A 19,021-nucleotide genomic window follows, 5' to 3' on the forward strand; every position below is an offset into this window, starting at 1 on the left:
TCCTATCCTGCTGTTTGTGTGAGTGCGAAACATCTTCCAAACCTTTTCAGTGAAACAGTCATGTCTAGTTCGTCAGGATGGATGCAAGACACACTGCCAAATTTCGCTCTGCCTACTATTGACGTGCCAAACCTATCCTACCAGAATGCACATCACTCTAGTCAAGACCACGCAATCTGCTTTGAGAGGCAGTATTCCTCGACGAAGAGACAAGTGCAAGATGGGTTCTGTGCTCAAGCAATCGAGGCACTAGCATCATTGCTCAAAGATGCGAAGAACGGTGAGGTTTTGACTGCTACGACTACGATTATGTGACAATTTCGAGGACGACAACTAGGGTTACTGCTAATCACAACCGCTTCGTTACCATACCAAAAGTAACAGGATCATACTCATACCTCGGACATAAACAGCAACAACGCCAACAAGCCACAGCAACAAGCAATAATACCACAACACCACCAACAACACGAATCTCTTCTCCAGCGCCCAGCTCACAAAAAAAAAGCCAGAACACCAATGAAAAAAAAAAAAGAGGCGCCACCATCAAAAGGAAAAGGGAAAAAGGGTCCCTTTCGAACCAGTCGCTGAGGGAACGACAACATGATTCTATTACGGCCCGAAGATGAAAGAAGGGAAAGGATGTTTTGGCGGAGTCGATTACTAAAGAGCGCTCATTATGTTTGACGCCATGAGTGTGCGGGACTCTTGCCGGTGAGAAGGGAAAGGGCAAGTGGGTGGGTTAGAAGGGTCAGGAGAACGCTGCAGCGGACTCGCAAACCACCTCAGGTGGGTTCAAAAGATTGGACAACTCAAATCCGAAGACGAGTGTGTGTGTATGGAAAAAAGAGAGGGAAGGGGGACGAGGGAGGGAGGTGATCTATATACTTAGAGGAGAGCGTATGACTCAGTGGTCGGCTTAGTAAAGAACTTGCTCAATAGTTGACCATTTCGACAGCGAAATTTACCGCGACGTGTCCTTGTCAAAGATGATAGAGATTGGATGGTTTGGCATGAGCAAAGATGAAATGGAAAAGACTTGATTGATACAGCAATGTCTACCTGTACCGCTTATATTAACGACCTGTCGATCACGCACTGGTATCCATCGGGTCTCCAGAAGTAGTTGCAGCCTTCTCCTTTCTCTTCATCTCAACAAACTCCATAATCTCCTTCTTCTTTTCTTCAGCTGGCACAACATCCTCGATAGCCAGAGGAACACGATTGAAAGGATCGGTGGCATCAGAGAGCAAATGCGAGCGGATGGTGCTGCGGTCGACAATCTGTCTACTGCTTGGTAACAGCACAGGGTCTTCCATCAACGAGCCCATGATAGGATCAAGAAGCTCATCCGGAATCTCGCCAAGATCCTCTTCGGCCATGATCTCCTGGGCGTGCACGATTGCAACAGCGTCGGTCAAAGCGATGAACTGCTTGATCTGCTCAGGAGACTTGAGAGCAAAGTTCTCCATGAGCTGCACTGCCTGTGCGAAGTTTGAAGGTTTGTAAGAACGACCATCACGTGCAATCGCTTGACGGAAGTTTTCGCGGCCTGAAAGGTTGAGATAAACATCAACCAAATCCGATAACAATTCACGAGGCTTGAAACCGTATTGCTCGGGTTGTTCGACCTTGAGATTGCGTCTTCTTGGTCCCACCATTGTTTCGAGGTTGTAATCAAGCATGTCTGCGAGACGTTGTACAATCTCTGGCATGGTGAAAGCGCCAGCCAGAGCGTCTGTGAATAGCGTGAGCATGGCCACAGTTTCCTTGGTCAAGCCCATGTAAGATTTGGCTCGGCCTTGCTGCTCAGATAGAGCTTCTTCCTTTTCTTGTCGTAATTCCTGCTCCATGTTATCGGCTCCGGGAGCCTTGAGTTCTTCTTGCAAATCATGAATCTTGGTGAAAGAGCCAAATACCTCATCTAGCACATATGTCACGTCGTTGAGCAAGAGGTTGACGAAGCGAATGAAGAACTCGGTGTTGACTTCTGCCTCTTTTCCAAGACTCTCTCTGTAAACAACATTTCCCCAGACACTCTTGAAGACTTGGAAAATTTCGTATCTGATGTTGAACTTGTCGTAGAAAGCTGTATGCGTTCCGGTGCTTTCACACTCGATGTAAAATTGCATGAGTGCATGCAATAGATGCTTTTGACAGAATTCTGAACCGTTGAGGAGGTCACCAAGAACACCCTTTGAATTGCTTCCGAAAGGCCACACGCCGTGGAAGAGAATGGTGACCAATCCAGCCTTCATATAAGGGTTCTTGATGTAGTTGGTGTTACGCAAGAAGGTGATGCATACGGTTGCGAGCTCTTCGCATTGAGTGGAAGTGATGATGTGAGGAATATTGCGTGTGATAAACTTGAAGTTATCCACTACATCCTCAAGGAAGTATTCAGGAAGGCACTTGAATACCTCTGGTTGCTCTTGAGGCAGGGGTAGGCGCAACTTCTCCTTAGGAAGTTTCTGTCCCGATGCCAAACCGAGAAGCCAGACGATCACGTATCTCATGAACTGCATTGATCTTGCTTGAGAGACTTCATCAAGTAGAACACCAGTCGTCGCATGGATCGTGCTGTGCATCCTGTCAAGATCGTTTCTGAACTTCTGTAGGTGTTGCTCGAAGCGAGTGGCATATCTAGCATCGTGGGCGTACTTATGCCTGTCCGCTTCGAACCTCTCAAGCTCCTTCTCCATATGCTTTACTTGCTTCTGCAGCTGTTCCATTCTAGTGCTGGCTGCCTCTGGACCGTAGTGATGAGCAGCCACCGTGAGGAAGAAGATCTCAGAGATGAAGTTGTTGGTACCTTCGACCTTCTGTTCGTAGAAGGCATCGGAGGTCTTTTGGTCGGCATTCATTTTGGTCTCGTCCGAGATGTCAACCCTAGGGTTTCTTCTCAGATAATTGACATCAATGCGGTCGATCTTGCTGAAGGTAGCGTCCATGAAGGGATCACAAAGTCGATCAAGACAGTTTGTGATGTTGATCATGAAGCCATCCGATGAAGTTGTCTTCTCGTCTACTCTCATAGCACGGCGCTTGTGGTTGGTGTTCATGCAGTGAGCAAACCAATCTAGCAGCCTCTCGCGAGGCTCTTTTCCAGATTTGACGATCATGTTAGCAAGGTCAAATAGCTCTTCTTGATGCGTGTTGAGTGTCATGCGGAGGGAACGTTGGGCATTGACGATGTATGCTCTGTCTTTTGACCTAGGAGTGGTGAAGAAGCTTTGCGCAACGCCGTTCTGAAGCGGCGAGAGACGGAAGAAGGGACCCAGAATGGTAACCATCTCGATGTCCTGTGCTGCAACTCCGGCAGGCAAGAAAGCGGGTGACTGTGTGATGGCCTCTACGATTTTTGGGTAGCGAATCAAGTTTCGCAGGGCGGTCAAGTAGTATTTGTATTCGATGTCGTTCATAGACATTACGGCCAGCTGTCTGCTGAGTTGCTCCACAGCGCCGATCAAGGCATCCTTGATTGACTCGTCCTCTTCGAAACGCGAGACAGCTTCGTTGAGGAAGTCGTGATCGATGCCCGAGTCGCTTTGAGGTTCAGCGAGCAGGTGCTTGGCTAGAGCATTCTCGGGTGGCGTCTCAAAACCGAACATCTCGGGCATGGTGATTGCAAAGATGCAGTAGCTCATACAAAGCCGTCTGGCCTCCATCAAGACCTTGAATCTAGGATTCTCGGTGTCTGTACTCCTCATGTTTCGACAAGCCTTGGAGATGCGCTTCCAGCATGCCAGGAGATAGTCCAGCGGTGTAATGTTATTCAGCAGGCCAGCGGCTTCAGGCAGGGCCTGGTCCAGCAGGCTCGTCTTGAGCTGGAGGGGCTCATTCTGTTCGATCAGATCTCCTCGCACACTCTCGATATAGTATAGAGGCTGCGATGATCCGTCTCGGACGACTTCGGGCTTGAGCGACAGACGGAAGATCTGACTGAGTTGACGATCCTCCCATATCTCGAGCGATTCTGAGGCTTGCGGACGTGATCTCGGGAGCGGCGAGTCTTCGCTGGGGCGCTTCTGAGCAGCAGAAGGTGTGATGTTGATCTTGGTTGGCGGCTTGTTCTCGTTCTTGACACCAAGTTGGGCGAAAGGGTTGCCCGCAGGCTCACCTGCTGACTTGTCTTGTGCCTGTGATGCAGGCGAAGGTGAGGCTGGCGGAGGCTCGACACTAGAAGATGATGGCGCTGGCGATGATGGTCCTGAGCCACCTCCGAGTTTGGCAAGGCGCTTGTTGCGGATCTGTTCTGGTTAGAAAGATTCGCATAGGCAAATGGGTGCTTTGCGACGGTGCGATTTGAGATACCTTGTCTGCGTCTGATTCGGCCATGCTGTGTGGCGGTTGTGAGGTAGCACCAAAGAATGTGTTAACCAGAAAGAAACTGTGATGCGCGCCTCAAGAGTAATGATTCGGCGAAAGACAGTAAGCCGGACACACAAGTAGGACGCAAGTGAATGCTTGATGCTTGATACACAGTTGAGAGACAATGACGGGATGCTTGCTATTGCTTATCGATTACCAACCGTATATCCGAGATCCGGCCGTTGGCAACACTCGAATGCAACAGACTCAGAACATCTTTGACTATCACAGCACTACATCTTCTGACGCATATGTTGATTATGCTTGTTGTGTTTATTACTTCTCACTTCCATCTTTCATCAAAGCAGCATGGAAGAGGGTTGCCTCACTTTTCGAGCTAGAACGATGTCTGCTTCCCACAAGCTGAACAGAATTGGACAGAATATGGTGTTCAGACCAGATGATAGATACTCTGGCGATCCGCATGTGACTGCCTACTGACACGATTACAAGCACTCCGGAGCCTCATCTCCTCTCGCACCTACGGAAAAGTGCGGGATCTGTGGAATAGATCGATCAAGTGAAAGGATAGGGAACATTAGACGAGAGCCGGCATGGAGAAGCTGGAACAGGCAGTAGCAGAGGGCAGATCCGGAGAGCCTGAATGGGCAATGTTTAGAGCGCAAGAATCGGATGGCATACGGAGGATGATATTGAGTATAGCCTCCATTGTTTTCTTGCAATGCGTCGAACCCCCTTCTCACGATTACAAGAATGCGACGACAACTGTTGAACAAGTCTCTCGTCAAAGACTGTTGGTTCTCCACTCTGTGCCTTTCCAGGCACGATGCAGCGATTGATACAAATTTGTTTTTGCTTGGTGCTCTTCATGCTTCTCACAAAGCCTTTCGGTTTTCAAGCTTTTCAGCTACCGAGACACAGCAATCCAACTAAGTTTTGATGCTCAAACAACAACGATTTTTCTCCGCAAAATAAACCCCACGATTCTCTGCTCTCAAACGTACTAAAAAATGACTTGCATATCTGCAACATCCACCAAGTGGAAACACCCATCGAATATGGGCTTGTAGCGTTCAGCAGACAACGGATTTGCTGGGGCAAAGACCTCGTCCTGTTACGAGCCAGCTGTTGGTGTTCAGTATGATGTGCATTACTCCTGTCTGATTTGCTGTGTGTTGGGAAAGGTATGGCAGAACGACCATTGTCCCAAAGCGGTAGTATGCCAACTCCTAGGACGCCTTGTTTTTGATTCTGTAGGACAACGTCTTGCGTCAAATCTCAACACGCAGCAGAGAAAAGGAGTAGAGAAAGGCTCTCAAGGCAAGACAATGCCCTTGGCCGACATGACTCCTCGGGATGGTCCCCGAAACAACCTCCAATACATTGACAGACATGGCAGAAATGAAGGTTGATGATTCAGGTTGCTGTGGCACAGCAGCTTGTGTGGCTGGAGTGCGGTAGGTGGTCAATGGGGCATCCCTCGGCGCATTTTGGCCAAAACAAGCTAATGTCCAGCCTGATCCGAGCGTTGGGAGACGCGGTGTTGAACGAGGCGCAGGGAAAAAGAATTCTTGAATAGGACGACAGTGGGATAAAGTACAAGGCTCAGACGTTATATGAGGCAGAGTAAGAGCGAACAGGCAGTGCAGCGATAACGCCAGAAGACGTGCCTCTGTCAGCCACACAACAGATGCAGTTTGGGAAGGCCTTGTGAATCAACACGCATCTGACGCCGAAGGAGCCGTGATTTTGTATTAGCGTTTATTGTAACAATCTGAGCGCAATCTGTGGAATAATAACACGTCCCCTGTTCGCTGTTTGATGCTCGTAGACCGACCGTTTGACGTGAGTGCCTACGTGCCTGCCCTCTTGCCACCTGTGTATCTACTCTTCTGACCAACAGCAAAGAGCGAGATAAAAGCAAGTAGCAAATACGCGGACGTCTCGACGGTCTCGTGCAAGTAAGTGTTGTTCTGCATCAACAAAAAACAAGCCCCAAATCCCAGCCGCGTTAGCGCCAAGCAACGCTCACCACCCACGCACTTCGTGTCGTTGTTCCTTGCCCACTCCACGACTGTCTACCATCAACATCCAGCCCGTTCTATCTCTCATCTCCAAACATCGCCTTCGCCCTTGGCTAACATCTGGCCAACCTGCTCACTTTTCCCATAGCCTTACATACTCTTTGTTGATCGCTCTCCACAATGGCGGAAATCCGTCGCAAGCTCGTTATCGTTGGTGACGGTGCATGCGGAAAGACCTGTCTTCTCATGTAAGAACCACTGCTCTCTGTCGTCGCCTGTTGACCGCCCCATGCTGACCTGCTGTCGATAGTGTCTTCTCCAAGGGCACTTTCCCTGAGGTTTGTCTTCCCAGCCCCTGCGCTATCCGTCGTCGCTCGCCGTGTTTCCCTCGCCGTCGCACTCCCCGCCAGTCCCCATGCCCGAGCGCGATAAAGCAGCCCCTAACATAGTGCACCCGATGTGCTGACACAATCGTTCAAAGGTCTACGTCCCTACCGTTTTCGAGAACTACGTCGCCGATGTCGAGGTTGACGGCAAGCACGTCGAACTCGCCCTCTGGGATACCGCTGGCCAGGAAGATTACGACAGACTCCGCCCTCTCTCCTACCCCGACTCGCATGTCATCTTGATCTGTTTCGCCGTCGACTCTCCCGACTCCCTCGACAACGTTCAGGAGAAGGTACGCCGCCCGCCCCGAACTGCCGCCTCACGTGCCTGGTCGCATGCTGACATGATTTGTTTTTGATAGTGGATCTCTGAGGTCCTCCATTTCTGCCAGGGCCTTCCCATCATCCTTGTTGGATGCAAGAAGGATCTTAGACACGACCAGAAGACCATCGAGGAGCTTCACAAGACTTCGCAGACCCCCGTCACCGAGGAGCAGGTACGTCTTGATACCATGTTCAGGACATGAACCCAGCTTACACATCTCCACAGGCTAGACAAGTCAAGGACAAGATCGGTGCCAAGGAGTACATCGAGTGCTCAGCCAAGACCAACGAAGGTGTTCGTGAGGTCTTCGAGCACGCCACTCGTGCTGCCCTCACCTCAAGAAAGGAGAGAAGTAGCAGCCGCAAGAAGTGCCTGATCCTGTAAGCGGGCAGGCCCGATTGCGCGATCATCCCACCCAAAGGCATGGAAGAACACAACATGGTTTCGTGGCCATGGACGAAGCGCTCTTCTTTCATGTCTCGTCTTCCCGAACGGCTGTTGCTTTGCCGACTGAACGATAATCAGCAGCTCGAGGCCTGAGAGACTTGCACACCCCCCAGATTTATACCTTGGTTCTGCAACATGGCGGCGTTCGGATTGGAGTTTCTTGGTTGTCTTGTTCTGCACCACAAGAGACATGTTCACCCTATTCAGCAAGCGAAATGGAGAAGGCAAGCACGCAGGGCACTGTGTATGGTTGAGGACGCGGCACTGATGGTCTTGATCATTCGTCTTGCTCGACTCACGCACGTCTACGTCTTGTCTTTTTTTCTTCTCAGTACAAGTCGCTCAGGTCATTACCCACATATCCCCCCTTGTTTTCTCGTCGGTCACTGTTCTTTTCCAACCATCACCTGCACTGCGCATTGAGATCGGTGTAATATTTGTCATAGGCGTCAATGAATTACTTTTCCTTGCACGAAATGTTGCCTGCCTTGAATATCTATACAGTGACGTGCGAGTCAAACGGCGTCAATACGTGATGGCAGCGGCCGGGACAGTTCGGACGATCAGACGTTGATCATGTCGCCCTTTCCCCATGTTTGGATGTAAACAGCGAGGATCGTTGAGACATTCACGATTCGAAAGAGGGGTTGTGGTTTGACTAGCTCTTGGGAGAGTAGCATCTTGCATGTTGGCGGCGGCAGTCTTGCCAGACTGGCTACGAAAGACCCGTGACAGCACTTGAAAGTAGGTGCAGGCAAGCGAGCCAATGGATTGGTTGATTGATTAAACTAAGTGCTGTAGCTTCAAAATACACACAAACATGCAAGTGAAGCTCTCATTCACATGCTCAAGAACAAGTGACAGGTTCTTTCCTTTTGCGCATAAGGACGGGAACCTGGATGCTGGCGTGCATGTGGTGAAGGCAGCAGCAGTGAGCGAGCGATGAGCGATGACGAGGGGCACCAAAATTCGCAAGCGCGGAGGGCCGTGCGCGGCAGCGGGAAGACTCTAGGCCGTGACTACTCACTAGCGATATTCCGAATTCGACCCTCTCGAGTCCGTATTTCCAAGGACCCTCCTCTAGCCTTCCGTCTCGCGACCGATCCACTCCGCTTCTTCCTGAAGACAACCTTTCTCCCTTTCTCAACTGCACCCTCCCAACAACAAACCCGGTCAACATGCGTCTCTTCCGCATCAACACCCGCCCCACCATGTCGCTCATGGGATCCTCGTGATGGTCTGACTATCACGGTATGTTTTTGCACCTCTGTCGACAGCTCCACCTGGACCATGCTCTGACGCCGTAGCAGCTGTCCATCCAGCAACGACACGCGCCTATAGCGTTGCGCACACTCCGACCGACATCTTAACCACTATCAACTACGATCCCTCTACTCCCGCCTAGAGACACGCCTGTCACGCGACATATCCTTTCCACCAAATCAGCCATGTCTACCGTTACCTCAATACCTCTGGCCGACTCGATCGCCCAAGACACAAACAGTGAGGTTTGCGAGTCGCTCAGCGAGTCTTCTCTCCTCACACCCGTCGTCGGCCGGGATAGCGACGCCAAAGGTGCGTCTACCGCCCCGCCAAAATTGTCTTGTACCAGCGCTGACTCGGAATTACAGTGTCCAAGAAGGACGCCTCGAAGACCGCTCAGGTCGCTCAAGAAAACATGAACCCGAGACCCAGCATTGCTCCTCTCCCAGGACGCTTGCGCATGTATGTCCCGCCCGTCAACTTTGGCGCCGTCGAGACGAATTCCATCTACAGAAGTGGTTACCCAACCAGCAAGAACTTCGACTTCATCAACAGCCTCAACATTAGAACCATCCTGTACGTCTCTCTCAACTCTTCGTAGCAGCGCATAGTTTCTAACACAACCCAGCACCCTGGTTCCTGAGCCTCTGTCAGAAGAGTACATCACCTTCATGGAGGAAAATCACATTCGCCACTACCAGATCCACATTCCCGCCAACAAGGACGGCAAGATCAACATTACTCCCGAAACCATGGCCACCGCTCTTGCTGTCGTCTTGAACCGCAACAACCACCCTCTTCTCATCCACTGCAACCGTGGCAAGGTTAGTCGGATCTACCCCTACCACCCCCACAAGCACACAACGCTAACTCCTGTCCAGCATCGTACCGGCTGTGTGACGGCCTGCTTCCGCAAGACACAATACGTTCAAAACGAGCCAGCTATCGCCGAATATCGCGACTATTCCTACCCCAAGTGCCGCGACGACGACATGCGTTTCATCAACACTTTCGATCCAAGCATCGTGCTTCCCATTGCACAATCACAAGGCTGGCTGCCTACTCCTCCACCAGAGCCCAATGATGGTTTCTGGCATTTGAAGCCGCAAACTAAGATCCCTTCCTACGAGGACGTCGCTGCCATCAAATCAAACGATGAGCCCCGCCTCGACTCAGGTCCTCGCATTTCGGTTAGGTGACGACCAATCTCGACATACATCCACGTGATGATTCTGGTTCTTGCGGTTTTCTACATGGCGATTATGGCAACGATGACGAAAGACACTACTACAGGACGGGTTGCATGACTTCTGAACAACAAGAAGACGAGGGATGTGCATGGTTTCTTTTGTTCTCTTCTTTCCACACAGCGACGGTGTTACAGGGCGTTTTCAAAAGGAACTTTAGAAAAACCTGGAAAACAGTCGGGGCAAATGGGGGTTTATTCTGGGATGGGCGTCGAGCATGATGGTTTTCGCTCCGCTTTTTTGTGTTTTTTTTTATGTTGTTGTTCCCTTTTTTTCTCTTCTTACAGACGGAATGACACAGACTTCTTGGGGTCTGGTGCCACTGTCCTCTTGCTGTCCCTCTTTGCAGAGAGGATATTTGGTGCGTCTTTTGCCTTTTCTCAAGGCGGGACTTGGGGAGGTTTTTGGTGGATAGCTACAACAGGGGCTTACTTCCGGGTCTGCTTTGTGGTCTATCGATATCTTAATTTGGTTGTCTCTACTCCCTATATTCCTTTCTTGCCTATGGGTCTTGGTGTTAAATGATTGATGTCCCTTTGAGTGTCTTTTTCCTTTGCTTGGATGTATTCTTGGTCGCTCTTTTTCAAATCTACCATCTAAATCGCTCTTTCTTGTTGTTGTTCACTGCTCTTTTCTTTGCTGTTGCTTTCTGTCGCTACCTGGCAATCACGTGGTCGATCGACGTTGATGAAGCTGCGATAGAAGTGCAGGGCTGGAACCTCTGCGTGACAATGTTGCTCGCTCTTTCCTTCTCCATTCTCTATCTATCTGTCGATAGGCCAGTGGAAAATAATACTGACTTGATCTTTTTAAGGTCTTAGTCTTCTCAGGAAACTAAATGTATCGAGCAAAAGCAACAGTCTACTCGTGAGATGATGTGCTGCGAGCGAAGCTTTCTGATAAGAAAGGAGTAAAAGCATTTTCTATATCTAGATCGCGACAACGAAGGCTTGTGATAATTTAGAACACTATAGAATATCCTTACCCAAACTATAAGACTATGGAAAGCACCCACTGATGGTTGCAACGGCAGTCGTGGAGACGTGATATCGGTAGATGTCTTTACAGACCAGGGTTATCCCCTTAGCAAACTCTTGCCAAACAAAAAAAGAAAAAAAAAGAAAAAGAAAAAGAAAGAAAGGAAGCAAAAAAGAAACAAAGAAGTTACATATACTATACTTGGCTCTACCCGATGAAGGCAAGGCGACACAGGGATCTAAGCTGGTGTCATCTGTGAGAATGGGCACTGTACACAATACATGATCCGTGTAGCAGAGGTCATTATATCGGATGAGAATAGCAGGAAGTGAGTATGTCGAGCAAAAAAAAAAGAAAAAGAAAGGAAGGAGCGATCAAGCAGAGAGGGAAGGAACGACCGACACGGGACAGCGAACAAGGGAAGAAAATGACCAAGAAGAAGAGGAAGGAACGACCAGGGAGAGGAGGAGGAAGGAGCGACCAAGCAGAAGAAAAGTCCGAGAAAGGAAAGAGTGATGAACAAGATGAGGGAAGGCACGATTGATTGGAAATACAGACCATGTTTCGAAGAGTAGGTAGCATCACCAAAAGCGATTGAGAGTAGCTAGGCAAGTGAGAGGAGGAGGATGGCAATGGAATGTAGTAAGACGTAGATCCTCGTAAGATAAATGAAATGTACAGACCACCAGATCGTGAAGAAAGGTTACTCACTGATTATTGAAACGCAACGCCATGCAAAGAGGTGAAAAAGTGGAATATACAAGGGAGGAAGAAAAAAGCTCATCTCTATTCTCATAAAAGTCAATCCAGAGAGGAGGAGTAAGGAAGAAAGATAACCAACAGAAAAGGCATTCAAGAGAAGTCGTCTTAAACCCTATAACCCCTCAAACCCCTCAACTTATCGCAGGCAGGCAATGGCATTCTCCTAGCCTCTTGCAGTTTCACCTGATCAGTAAAGAAGAAACCTTGCGCTTGCTGATACATTTGCTGCTGCCTTGATTGTTCTAATTCGCAATCGTTCGACAGCTTCTGCACGTATTGTGTGTCGGCTCTCTTGTCCAGATCTTTCAATTTCCGCGCCGTAAGATCCGAGACTTCGCGAGGGTCGACATAATACGGAACTTGGAAATTGGAGGAGACGCGTTGTTGTGTAAATGGTGGGACAGGGTTGAGACGAACGGAGGGCCCTGACGGAGTGCCGTTGCCGGAGAAGAGACCGCTAAGGAGGGGGAAGATGAAAAGGAGGAGTAGTGGGAGGAGCGATTGTAGTGATTGTAGGAGAGACGGGGGTGGTGCGTTGGGGTCTGCACGTTGTTGAGGTCGTCGTCGTGGTGCGCCGCCGCCGAATTGGTGAACGCGGACACCAGGGCCGCCGCCCATGTTGAACACAAATCCTGGGCCGTCGAAGAGTCCGCCGCCTGTTGTTACTGATTAGCATGCGACCTTGATATGACTGGGAGAAGCTGAGGATGGGCATACCAAAGGGACCACCTCCCATACCGCCAAATGGACCACCACCACCCATGCCACCACCACCAAAGAACTGACGGAACAGATCTTCGGGACTAATCTCTTCCTCGAACATACCACCACCCGGACCCCTCCTCGTAGCACCACCGCCAGAGAAGGGACTCGCCGAACTGGCACTCGCACCCTGGAACCTGCTATCCGGATCACCTCCAAAGCGATCAAACTTGGCCTTCTTATCCGAATCACTCAGAACTGCAAAAGCGCGAGCGACCATTTTAAAGGCTTCATCTGCACCGTCGTAGCCATTCTTGTCCGGATGCGTGAGGAGACTGAGTTTGCGATATGCTTTCTTGATGTCTGATTCTGTTGCCGTTTTCTTGACCGATTCGAGGCCTAGGATATCGTAGAAGGCTGTGGGACTGCATTTACGGACGCGGACGACGGCGGCCTTTTGGTCGACGGTGAAGGCGCGGCCGCTGCTGCCGTCATGGTGTTCGCGCGACTTTTCTGATGACATATTGTATGCTGGGGAGAGAAGAGGCGGGAGCCCCTGAGGGTGTGGTGAAAGCGTCTAGTCGGGGCGGAAAGTTGAAAGCGAAGTGGTAAACAGATGGCTTGTGGAATTGGTTGTTGGCCTCTACTCACATCTGGCCCGCTGTCTTTGATCCCGATCCGGCGGGAGTCGCTGCACTCCCGAACATGATTCAAGCTAGCATGTGATTGGCCTGCTGAAAGAGTACCATGATGACGCGCTTTCCAGAAGCTGCTGCTCTTTCCCTTTCCACTTTCACCTGCTGTCTGAAGACTTGACTCAATTGCACCAGAGACACTCAATTATATACACGACACAACATGCCCATGCCTGGAAAAGACACGACTACCGAGGCCAAGGAGGGCGTCCTCACCTACATGCGCGCATGGGGCGGTACAATTCCCTCTTTCCATCCCACCTTGAATCTCTAGACCAGTCCACTAACACATCTTCCATAGAGTCCTCGGTCCCACCAACCGCCCTCGCAACTCTTATCACAGCCCAACACTTCCGCCCCTTCCAGAAGCTACCAATGCTCTTCGTCCCCGTCCTTCTCTTCTCTTCATACCTAAACTTGAACGGCTTCCCTGTCGACTCGGCTGGTGTCACCTCAGCGTGGAGTGCTGCATACCTGGTCGTCGCAAGGAGGAGAAAGCAAGCCTTCAGCAGCAAGTTCGGTGCTAGAGGTGCCATCAGAGGTCTCACATTGGGTTTGTGCGCTGCAAACATTGCAAGCGGTGGTCTTGCATACGTCTTTGGCAAGAGAGAGCAGGAGGAATGATCGTTTGTCATTGTGCATAAGAAGAATTAATATTCATACCTGCTTGTGATGGAGTCAGCGACAGAACTGGAGCCTGTCCTATATCAAAGCTTAAACGTGACGCTGGACTTGGAGTTGGTCGCATGACCATTTTCTACCAAGCGCACTTTCTCCCAGAGCTCTCACAGAAGGCACACTGCAGAAGGAAGGAACCAGTCTTTCGAGTTGAGAAAAATGAAACTCTGTACATTTCAACATTCAGCTATATGCGCCTATATACGCCTACTACTCATCAAAGAGCAATCCTAACAATTCCTTCCCCGTACCCATGTGGTATCAAGCGATCAATGAATGCATCAAAGCAAAAAATCCAAAGTCGTTCGTAACGAAAGCTTTTGTCAAACAAGACTCGCTTTTCGATTGTTTTGTGAATGAAAAAAAGGGTTCTGATACCGTGGTCTTTCCTTAATTAACGACTAATGCGCCGCAATCAAGAGCCCGGTCAGCCCATGGCTCATCACAGACATATGACTTGCGCCTATCTTCTCCTCTGGAAGCATTATTATATTGTTTGCGTGGCTTTGTCTGTGCGCTCGCGACTTCTGCTGCCATGCTAATGCTGGTGCAGTCCTCATCGTCGAGAACAATAGGCAATGCCTTGCTGCCCTCGTCCATCTTGAGCAGCGAAGAGCACACTCTTTTCTGGACTGGGTTTCTGACTTCTTTCTCTTCTTCAGAGTCGGAAATTTCTGCCAGACTGCGCTTGACCGCTCCGCTGGCCTGAGGCTGAGCGTCATACGCGGTGAATTGCGGCTGCCATGTTGAAAATGATGTATTTGATTCCACTGTTGAGATCTTGACCATGCGGTCTTGAGTGTATGAGTTGTCCGAGGACACCGACGTCACTGACGAAGCAGGTGACAGACGTGAAACCTCGGAGATCATCGATGCTGGGCTTAGCACAGAAGAGACCTGGCTGCCAAATGACGAACGACGGCTGAGCCTGCCGACCAAGTTGCACGACTCGACACTACCGACGCTCGCTGCAGGAACGGAGGTAGGTGGAGGTGTGAGACGAGGTGAAGGCAGGTAGCTGCCGGTGAAATTAGGTGTGCGAGGTCTGACTTCCATCTGGGGCTCGAGATATGGTGGTAATGATGTGCATGTCGCAACGGAAGACTCCTCTCTGGCACAAATGACAGTCTCTGCTGCAGTAGGTGCGACCAGCTCCAGGTCTGGAGTGAGGTGGGGAATGATGGCTTTCCAGCATTTGTCTTGTGCAGAGGCAAAGCTCTGTCCAGCCGAGGGAGGAGTCTGCCCAGGAGTGTAGCGGAGGACAACATCAGTCCAACGTTTGAAAAGATGGTCAGGGATGTGTAGCTTCCAGCTGACCGCCTCGAGGAAGGCGCGCTCGTTGAGGTTGATCTCAGCAGCCTTGAGTCCCGACATCTTGCTCCATGCCTTGGCAGAGTAGTTGCGGTCTTGCAGATACTTTGATGCAAGAATCAGAGCGGCAAGGAACATGCGACGGCCACATTGCAGGGAACGAACCGACGGCGAATCGACCGATTGCTGCATGGTAAAATCAGATTTGGGAACACAAGGCATGATCAGGACAAGATAGTACAAAGCCACCTGCAAGGTGGAATAACTTGTTCGTGATCTGCGAAGTGTCTCCTCGATATACCTGCGCAGGGACAAGACACCGCCAGCCTGAGGCTTGCAAGGGGCGACCGACAGCGGCCAGATGACTTCTACCATTTGGGCGGCAGAGTCTGGAGATCATTAGCCGGACTCAATTTAAATATGACAATTATAGGCAACACTCACCGACGAGGCCATCCACGAATGAAGCCTTGCGCTCTTCTTGGCGTACAAGAGTTGGAGGTTTTTGTAGAGCATTTCCCTGACTGCGACGAGGGTTGCGACGTTGTTCAGGAGGTACGGGGTTGGAGTTGGGTTGCGACAGAGATAAAGTAGTAGAGGTTGTGTGTGTCTTTTCAAGAGTGCGGACGTGTTCGTGAGAGACGATCGAACGACCATATGATGATGTGCGACCGAGGTCCATGATGTGAGGTGGGTGGTATGTGTGTTGGTGTGTTGTGGTAAAGGGTAGAGGTATCCGGGAAGAGTAAACCGTCATGATATAGCAGAAGAGCAGTCTTCCAGTCGGCAGTACGCGAAGGTACCAGGTTTCAAATGATGACTCCTAGGGCACTTTCTTTCCGTAAGGCAGAAAGTGCGGCAGGAGTAGACAGCGGTTGGCCCTGTCAGGGGCTTACCACATGTACGAGCCCATCTCTTGAGTTTTGGTAATGAATTTCGAGTAAGAAGCGACCGGAGTGATAACAAGCGAGGAGGGTCCAATGAGCATAGCTGCCTGGTGCGGCGAAGAAGGAGGCGACAGTAAAGCAGGTGGTTAACTATTGCGTGCCGGGGTCAGGGCCAGTTTGACAGAAGGCTTGTTGGAGCAAGGTGTAGTCGGGTGTTGTTGTGTTGTACGTGGAGGGATTAAGCGGCGATTAGGTGAAGCCTGCGGAGTGGAGCAGCCGGCGGTGGAGTGGAGAAGTGGTGTATGGGAAACACAAGCAACAAAGAACCCTTCGACGGATATCGGAAGGGGGTGTTGATGTAGGAGAGGGTGGAAGCAAACAAGAGGGTATAAGAGGATAGTGGGCGGTGACTAACACCAGCGACGTAGTTGGAAGCGTGGAGCGTGGCAAGCAAGTGGCAACTCGGTGGTGCCTGATCGCGAAAGCGAGGATCAAAAGCGAATACCGCGTAAAGCAGTAATAATCGGTATTTGAACAGGAACTATGAGTCGAACACGTATCTCTTCCACTCTTACTCGCGTCGAACGATTTGGATCATTTGGTCCTTCATTATGTCGATGGTTTGTAGAGTCTTCGTTCGAGGGAGAGCAGTGAAGTGCTTGCCCGGCGTCCGCCCCAGCTCGTGCTCGCCAGAGGAGGATGTGACTCACGATAAGGTGACCCCCGCGCCACACGCACTCCTACATGACGAATTCTTCTCAACAGCCATCTCCCCACTCTGACCCTGTCCAACTGATTGCGACCCGCAACTTTATCGTCCATCCATTCACTACTGCTATCTACCATCGTCTGTCCTCACATGTTCTGACAGGAAGGTAATCAAAGCATCCTGCTAGGTCAATTTGACACGCAAACAGGCGGACTCTGGGGATGAGTTTAGGCAGCCTTGCCATCAGCTTGGCTTGATTTTGATGGTCACCAGACAAAATAGTGTTGGTGGCGAGACCAAGTCACAAAGCGCGTGTCCGGTTTCGGTCATCGTGGAAACGCTTGTTGGCTCGGTATGGACACCTCGTCTAGCGCCTCCACTCTGAGTACTTGTACGCCCGTACCATCTGCGGTGGCTGCAACGTCTAGACGGCGGCGAAGCCGCTCGAAGAAGGCTCGAAGCTTCTGCAGAATCTAAAATTCGATGCTCGAGTTCATGCGATTCCCCCAGCAATTCTCCACGTCTTGTTTACTGAATCGTTGAGGCTCGCGAGCGCTTTTTTGCCTGCGGGCGCATGCGGAGTGTCCGCTGGGCTTCTCGATGTTCGTGCTAATTTGGAAGGTTGGCTGAGCATGGCGTTATTTCCATGGTGAACACCGTGAAGAACAAATGCCTCTCATGTGCCCAGCAAACATGGACATCCCAAAGATTCCTTCCAAACATGATTTACATATCCTACAGAATATCCATGCAGTTCCTGAATAAATTCCATGACGACATGATATGGCCTCGAAACCGCTGTCAGACAAGAAAACCAAGTTATCGTCCAACGTGACCAGATAACATCCTAACATTTCCCACCTCTTCCAGCCATATGGAGACAGGCCTAACCTATCACTACCTGGTAAATCGCCTGGTGCCTGGGCCACAGAGCCTGAGCTATTTCGTGCCTCTGCTGCTACTTCCAATCGCCTTCTCAGTACCACCATGGATCGCTTCGAAGCAGACGCTATGCGCAATCACGTTGCCTATCATAACAGCCTCTCTTGTACACGCATGGATAATCATGGGTGGCATCGATGTCATCTCATTTGACATGCTATTGCACAGCTATCACCTGCTCTTGTTCAACGACCCGCGCCGCAACTTCCGGAGAGTCGTCGCCATCAATGAGTCTAAACCGGCCACCGCCGGAGAGGTTAAAAGTGCGGTGTCAGATGTCCGTGACCACCAAGATGAGTCAACGACACCGCAATACGTTGACCAGTCATACCCTGTCAAGTGGAGTGAGAGGTTGCCTTGGATTGGGACGCTCCTCCACTCGATGCGTTTCGTGGACTGGAAGATTGGAGTGCCTTCTCATGATTCCAGACAACCTGACCGTCATCCAAATCCTCCAAGCCATTTGCGCTTCATACTCACGGCTATCTTACGGACCTTGACTGGTTTTGTTGTAGTGGATCTCACGTCTGCCTGGACACAGCAAGACCCTTACTTCAAGGCCTTTGGTGTGAGCATTGATTCGCCTCTGCCAAATACAGGATTGATTACGTTAATACCACCTCGGCTACTCCGATGTACAGTCATGGCACTTCAGGTCTGGGCGACAGTTGGTCAGCAGTTCCAACTACCCTGCTGCCTACCGGTAGCTTTACATTGGGCCGGCTACCTTTCAGATCCCTGGAGCCCTCACCTGTGGCCAACCTTCTTCGGCAGTTTTAGGGGTGTCTTTACAACCCAAAATCTTGGTGCAGTCCGCAACTTCTGGGGTCGCTACTGGCACCAGACCTTGAGGCACTATTGTTCAGGCCCAGGAGTCTGGATTGCGGACTTCACGCACCTCCCTCGCCGCAGTTATTACCGTTACTTCCTTCTAGCTGCCACAACGTTCTTCTTTTCAGGCATCGTGCACATCGGTCTTGTGCCACCAGAGCCGGCGTTCGCAGTCAAGTCTGCGAATGAGATCCGTTGGCTTATTCTCAAGTTCTTCTGGGCACAACCGCTGGGATTTGCGTTTGAGATGGTTGTTTCGAGGGTGTTGCGTGGTTTGGACACACCAAAACCGATATATGTCATGTTGAACATCGTATGGTTTGCGGCTTGGTGTTGTCTAGTGCTGCCTCTGCTCGGCGAAGCAGGTCGTAATCTTGGATATTGGCGCATGTGGCCCATACCACTTAGTCCGTGGCAAGGCGTCACTCGAGGGAAGTGGCTGCCTTGGTACGCGTAGATTCATTGGATAGACCATAAGAAGAAAAGACACGATTGGTTCCTA

At 50.6% G+C, this 19,021-nt stretch overlaps 9 protein-coding genes across 9 annotated transcripts; 6 read left to right on the top strand and 3 right to left on the bottom strand.

Annotated features, from left to right (window-relative positions):
• Positions 1–1,091: 1,091 nt before the first annotated feature.
• M438DRAFT_273276 (uncharacterized protein) lies at positions 1,092–4,338 on the bottom strand (the record flags this gene model as incomplete). Its single annotated transcript, XM_029900621.1, has 2 exons — positions 1,092–4,250; positions 4,315–4,338. 2 exons carry the CDS (start codon positions 4,336–4,338, stop codon positions 1,092–1,094), a joined length of 3,183 nt encoding a protein of 1,060 aa, XP_029760617.1.
• Positions 4,339–6,536: 2,198 nt separating this feature from the next.
• Positions 6,537–7,451, top strand: M438DRAFT_335213 (ras family protein; the record flags this gene model as incomplete). Its single annotated transcript, XM_029903786.1, has 5 exons — positions 6,537–6,604; positions 6,667–6,694; positions 6,838–7,035; positions 7,105–7,239; positions 7,293–7,451. The coding sequence occupies 5 exons, from the start codon at positions 6,537–6,539 to the stop codon at positions 7,449–7,451; spliced, it is 588 nt and encodes a 195-aa protein (XP_029760618.1).
• A 95-nt stretch (positions 7,452–7,546) lies between these two features.
• Positions 7,547–7,988, top strand: M438DRAFT_213475 (uncharacterized protein). The gene has a single exon (XM_029899430.1). It carries the CDS (start codon positions 7,650–7,652, stop codon positions 7,935–7,937), a length of 288 nt encoding a protein of 95 aa, XP_029760619.1. The 5' UTR covers positions 7,547–7,649; the 3' UTR covers positions 7,938–7,988.
• Positions 7,989–9,192: 1,204 nt separating this feature from the next.
• M438DRAFT_274039 (uncharacterized protein) lies at positions 9,193–9,976 on the top strand (the record flags this gene model as incomplete). Its single annotated transcript, XM_029900681.1, has 3 exons — positions 9,193–9,353; positions 9,406–9,601; positions 9,659–9,976. 3 exons carry the CDS (start codon positions 9,193–9,195, stop codon positions 9,974–9,976), a joined length of 675 nt encoding a protein of 224 aa, XP_029760620.1.
• A 117-nt stretch (positions 9,977–10,093) lies between these two features.
• On the top strand, positions 10,094–10,700 carry M438DRAFT_213346 (uncharacterized protein). The gene has a single exon (XM_029899429.1). It carries the CDS (start codon positions 10,211–10,213, stop codon positions 10,547–10,549), a length of 339 nt encoding a protein of 112 aa, XP_029760621.1. The 5' UTR covers positions 10,094–10,210; the 3' UTR covers positions 10,550–10,700.
• Positions 10,701–11,579: 879 nt separating this feature from the next.
• Positions 11,580–13,229, bottom strand: M438DRAFT_296840 (DUF1977-domain-containing protein). The gene is made up of 2 exons (XM_029901920.1): positions 12,482–13,229; positions 11,580–12,420 (listed from the first exon to the last, which is right to left on the bottom strand). The coding sequence occupies exons 1-2, from the start codon at positions 12,987–12,989 to the stop codon at positions 11,870–11,872; spliced, it is 1,059 nt and encodes a 352-aa protein (XP_029760622.1). The 5' UTR covers positions 12,990–13,229; the 3' UTR covers positions 11,580–11,869.
• A 95-nt stretch (positions 13,230–13,324) lies between these two features.
• Positions 13,325–13,785, top strand: M438DRAFT_335216 (uncharacterized protein; the record flags this gene model as incomplete). The annotated part of the gene is made up of 2 exons (XM_029903787.1): positions 13,325–13,397; positions 13,463–13,785. The coding sequence occupies 2 exons, from the start codon at positions 13,325–13,327 to the stop codon at positions 13,783–13,785; spliced, it is 396 nt and encodes a 131-aa protein (XP_029760623.1).
• A 1,281-nt stretch (positions 13,786–15,066) lies between these two features.
• On the bottom strand, positions 15,067–15,525 carry M438DRAFT_273913 (uncharacterized protein; the record flags this gene model as incomplete). Its single annotated transcript, XM_029900672.1, has 1 exon — positions 15,067–15,525. A coding segment is annotated over one exon (459 nt), but the record flags the coding sequence as incomplete, so codon positions are not given.
• Positions 15,526–17,812: 2,287 nt separating this feature from the next.
• On the top strand, positions 17,813–18,976 carry M438DRAFT_365341 (uncharacterized protein; the record flags this gene model as incomplete). The annotated part of the gene is made up of 1 exon (XM_029907784.1): positions 17,813–18,976. One exon carries the CDS (start codon positions 17,813–17,815, stop codon positions 18,974–18,976), a length of 1,164 nt encoding a protein of 387 aa, XP_029760625.1.
• Positions 18,977–19,021: the final 45 nt, after the last annotated feature.

This window comes from Aureobasidium pullulans (assembly GCF_000721785.1).
Source record: "Aureobasidium pullulans EXF-150 unplaced genomic scaffold scaffold_9, whole genome shotgun sequence".
Lineage (NCBI taxonomy): Eukaryota > Fungi > Ascomycota > Dothideomycetes > Dothideales > Saccotheciaceae > Aureobasidium > Aureobasidium pullulans.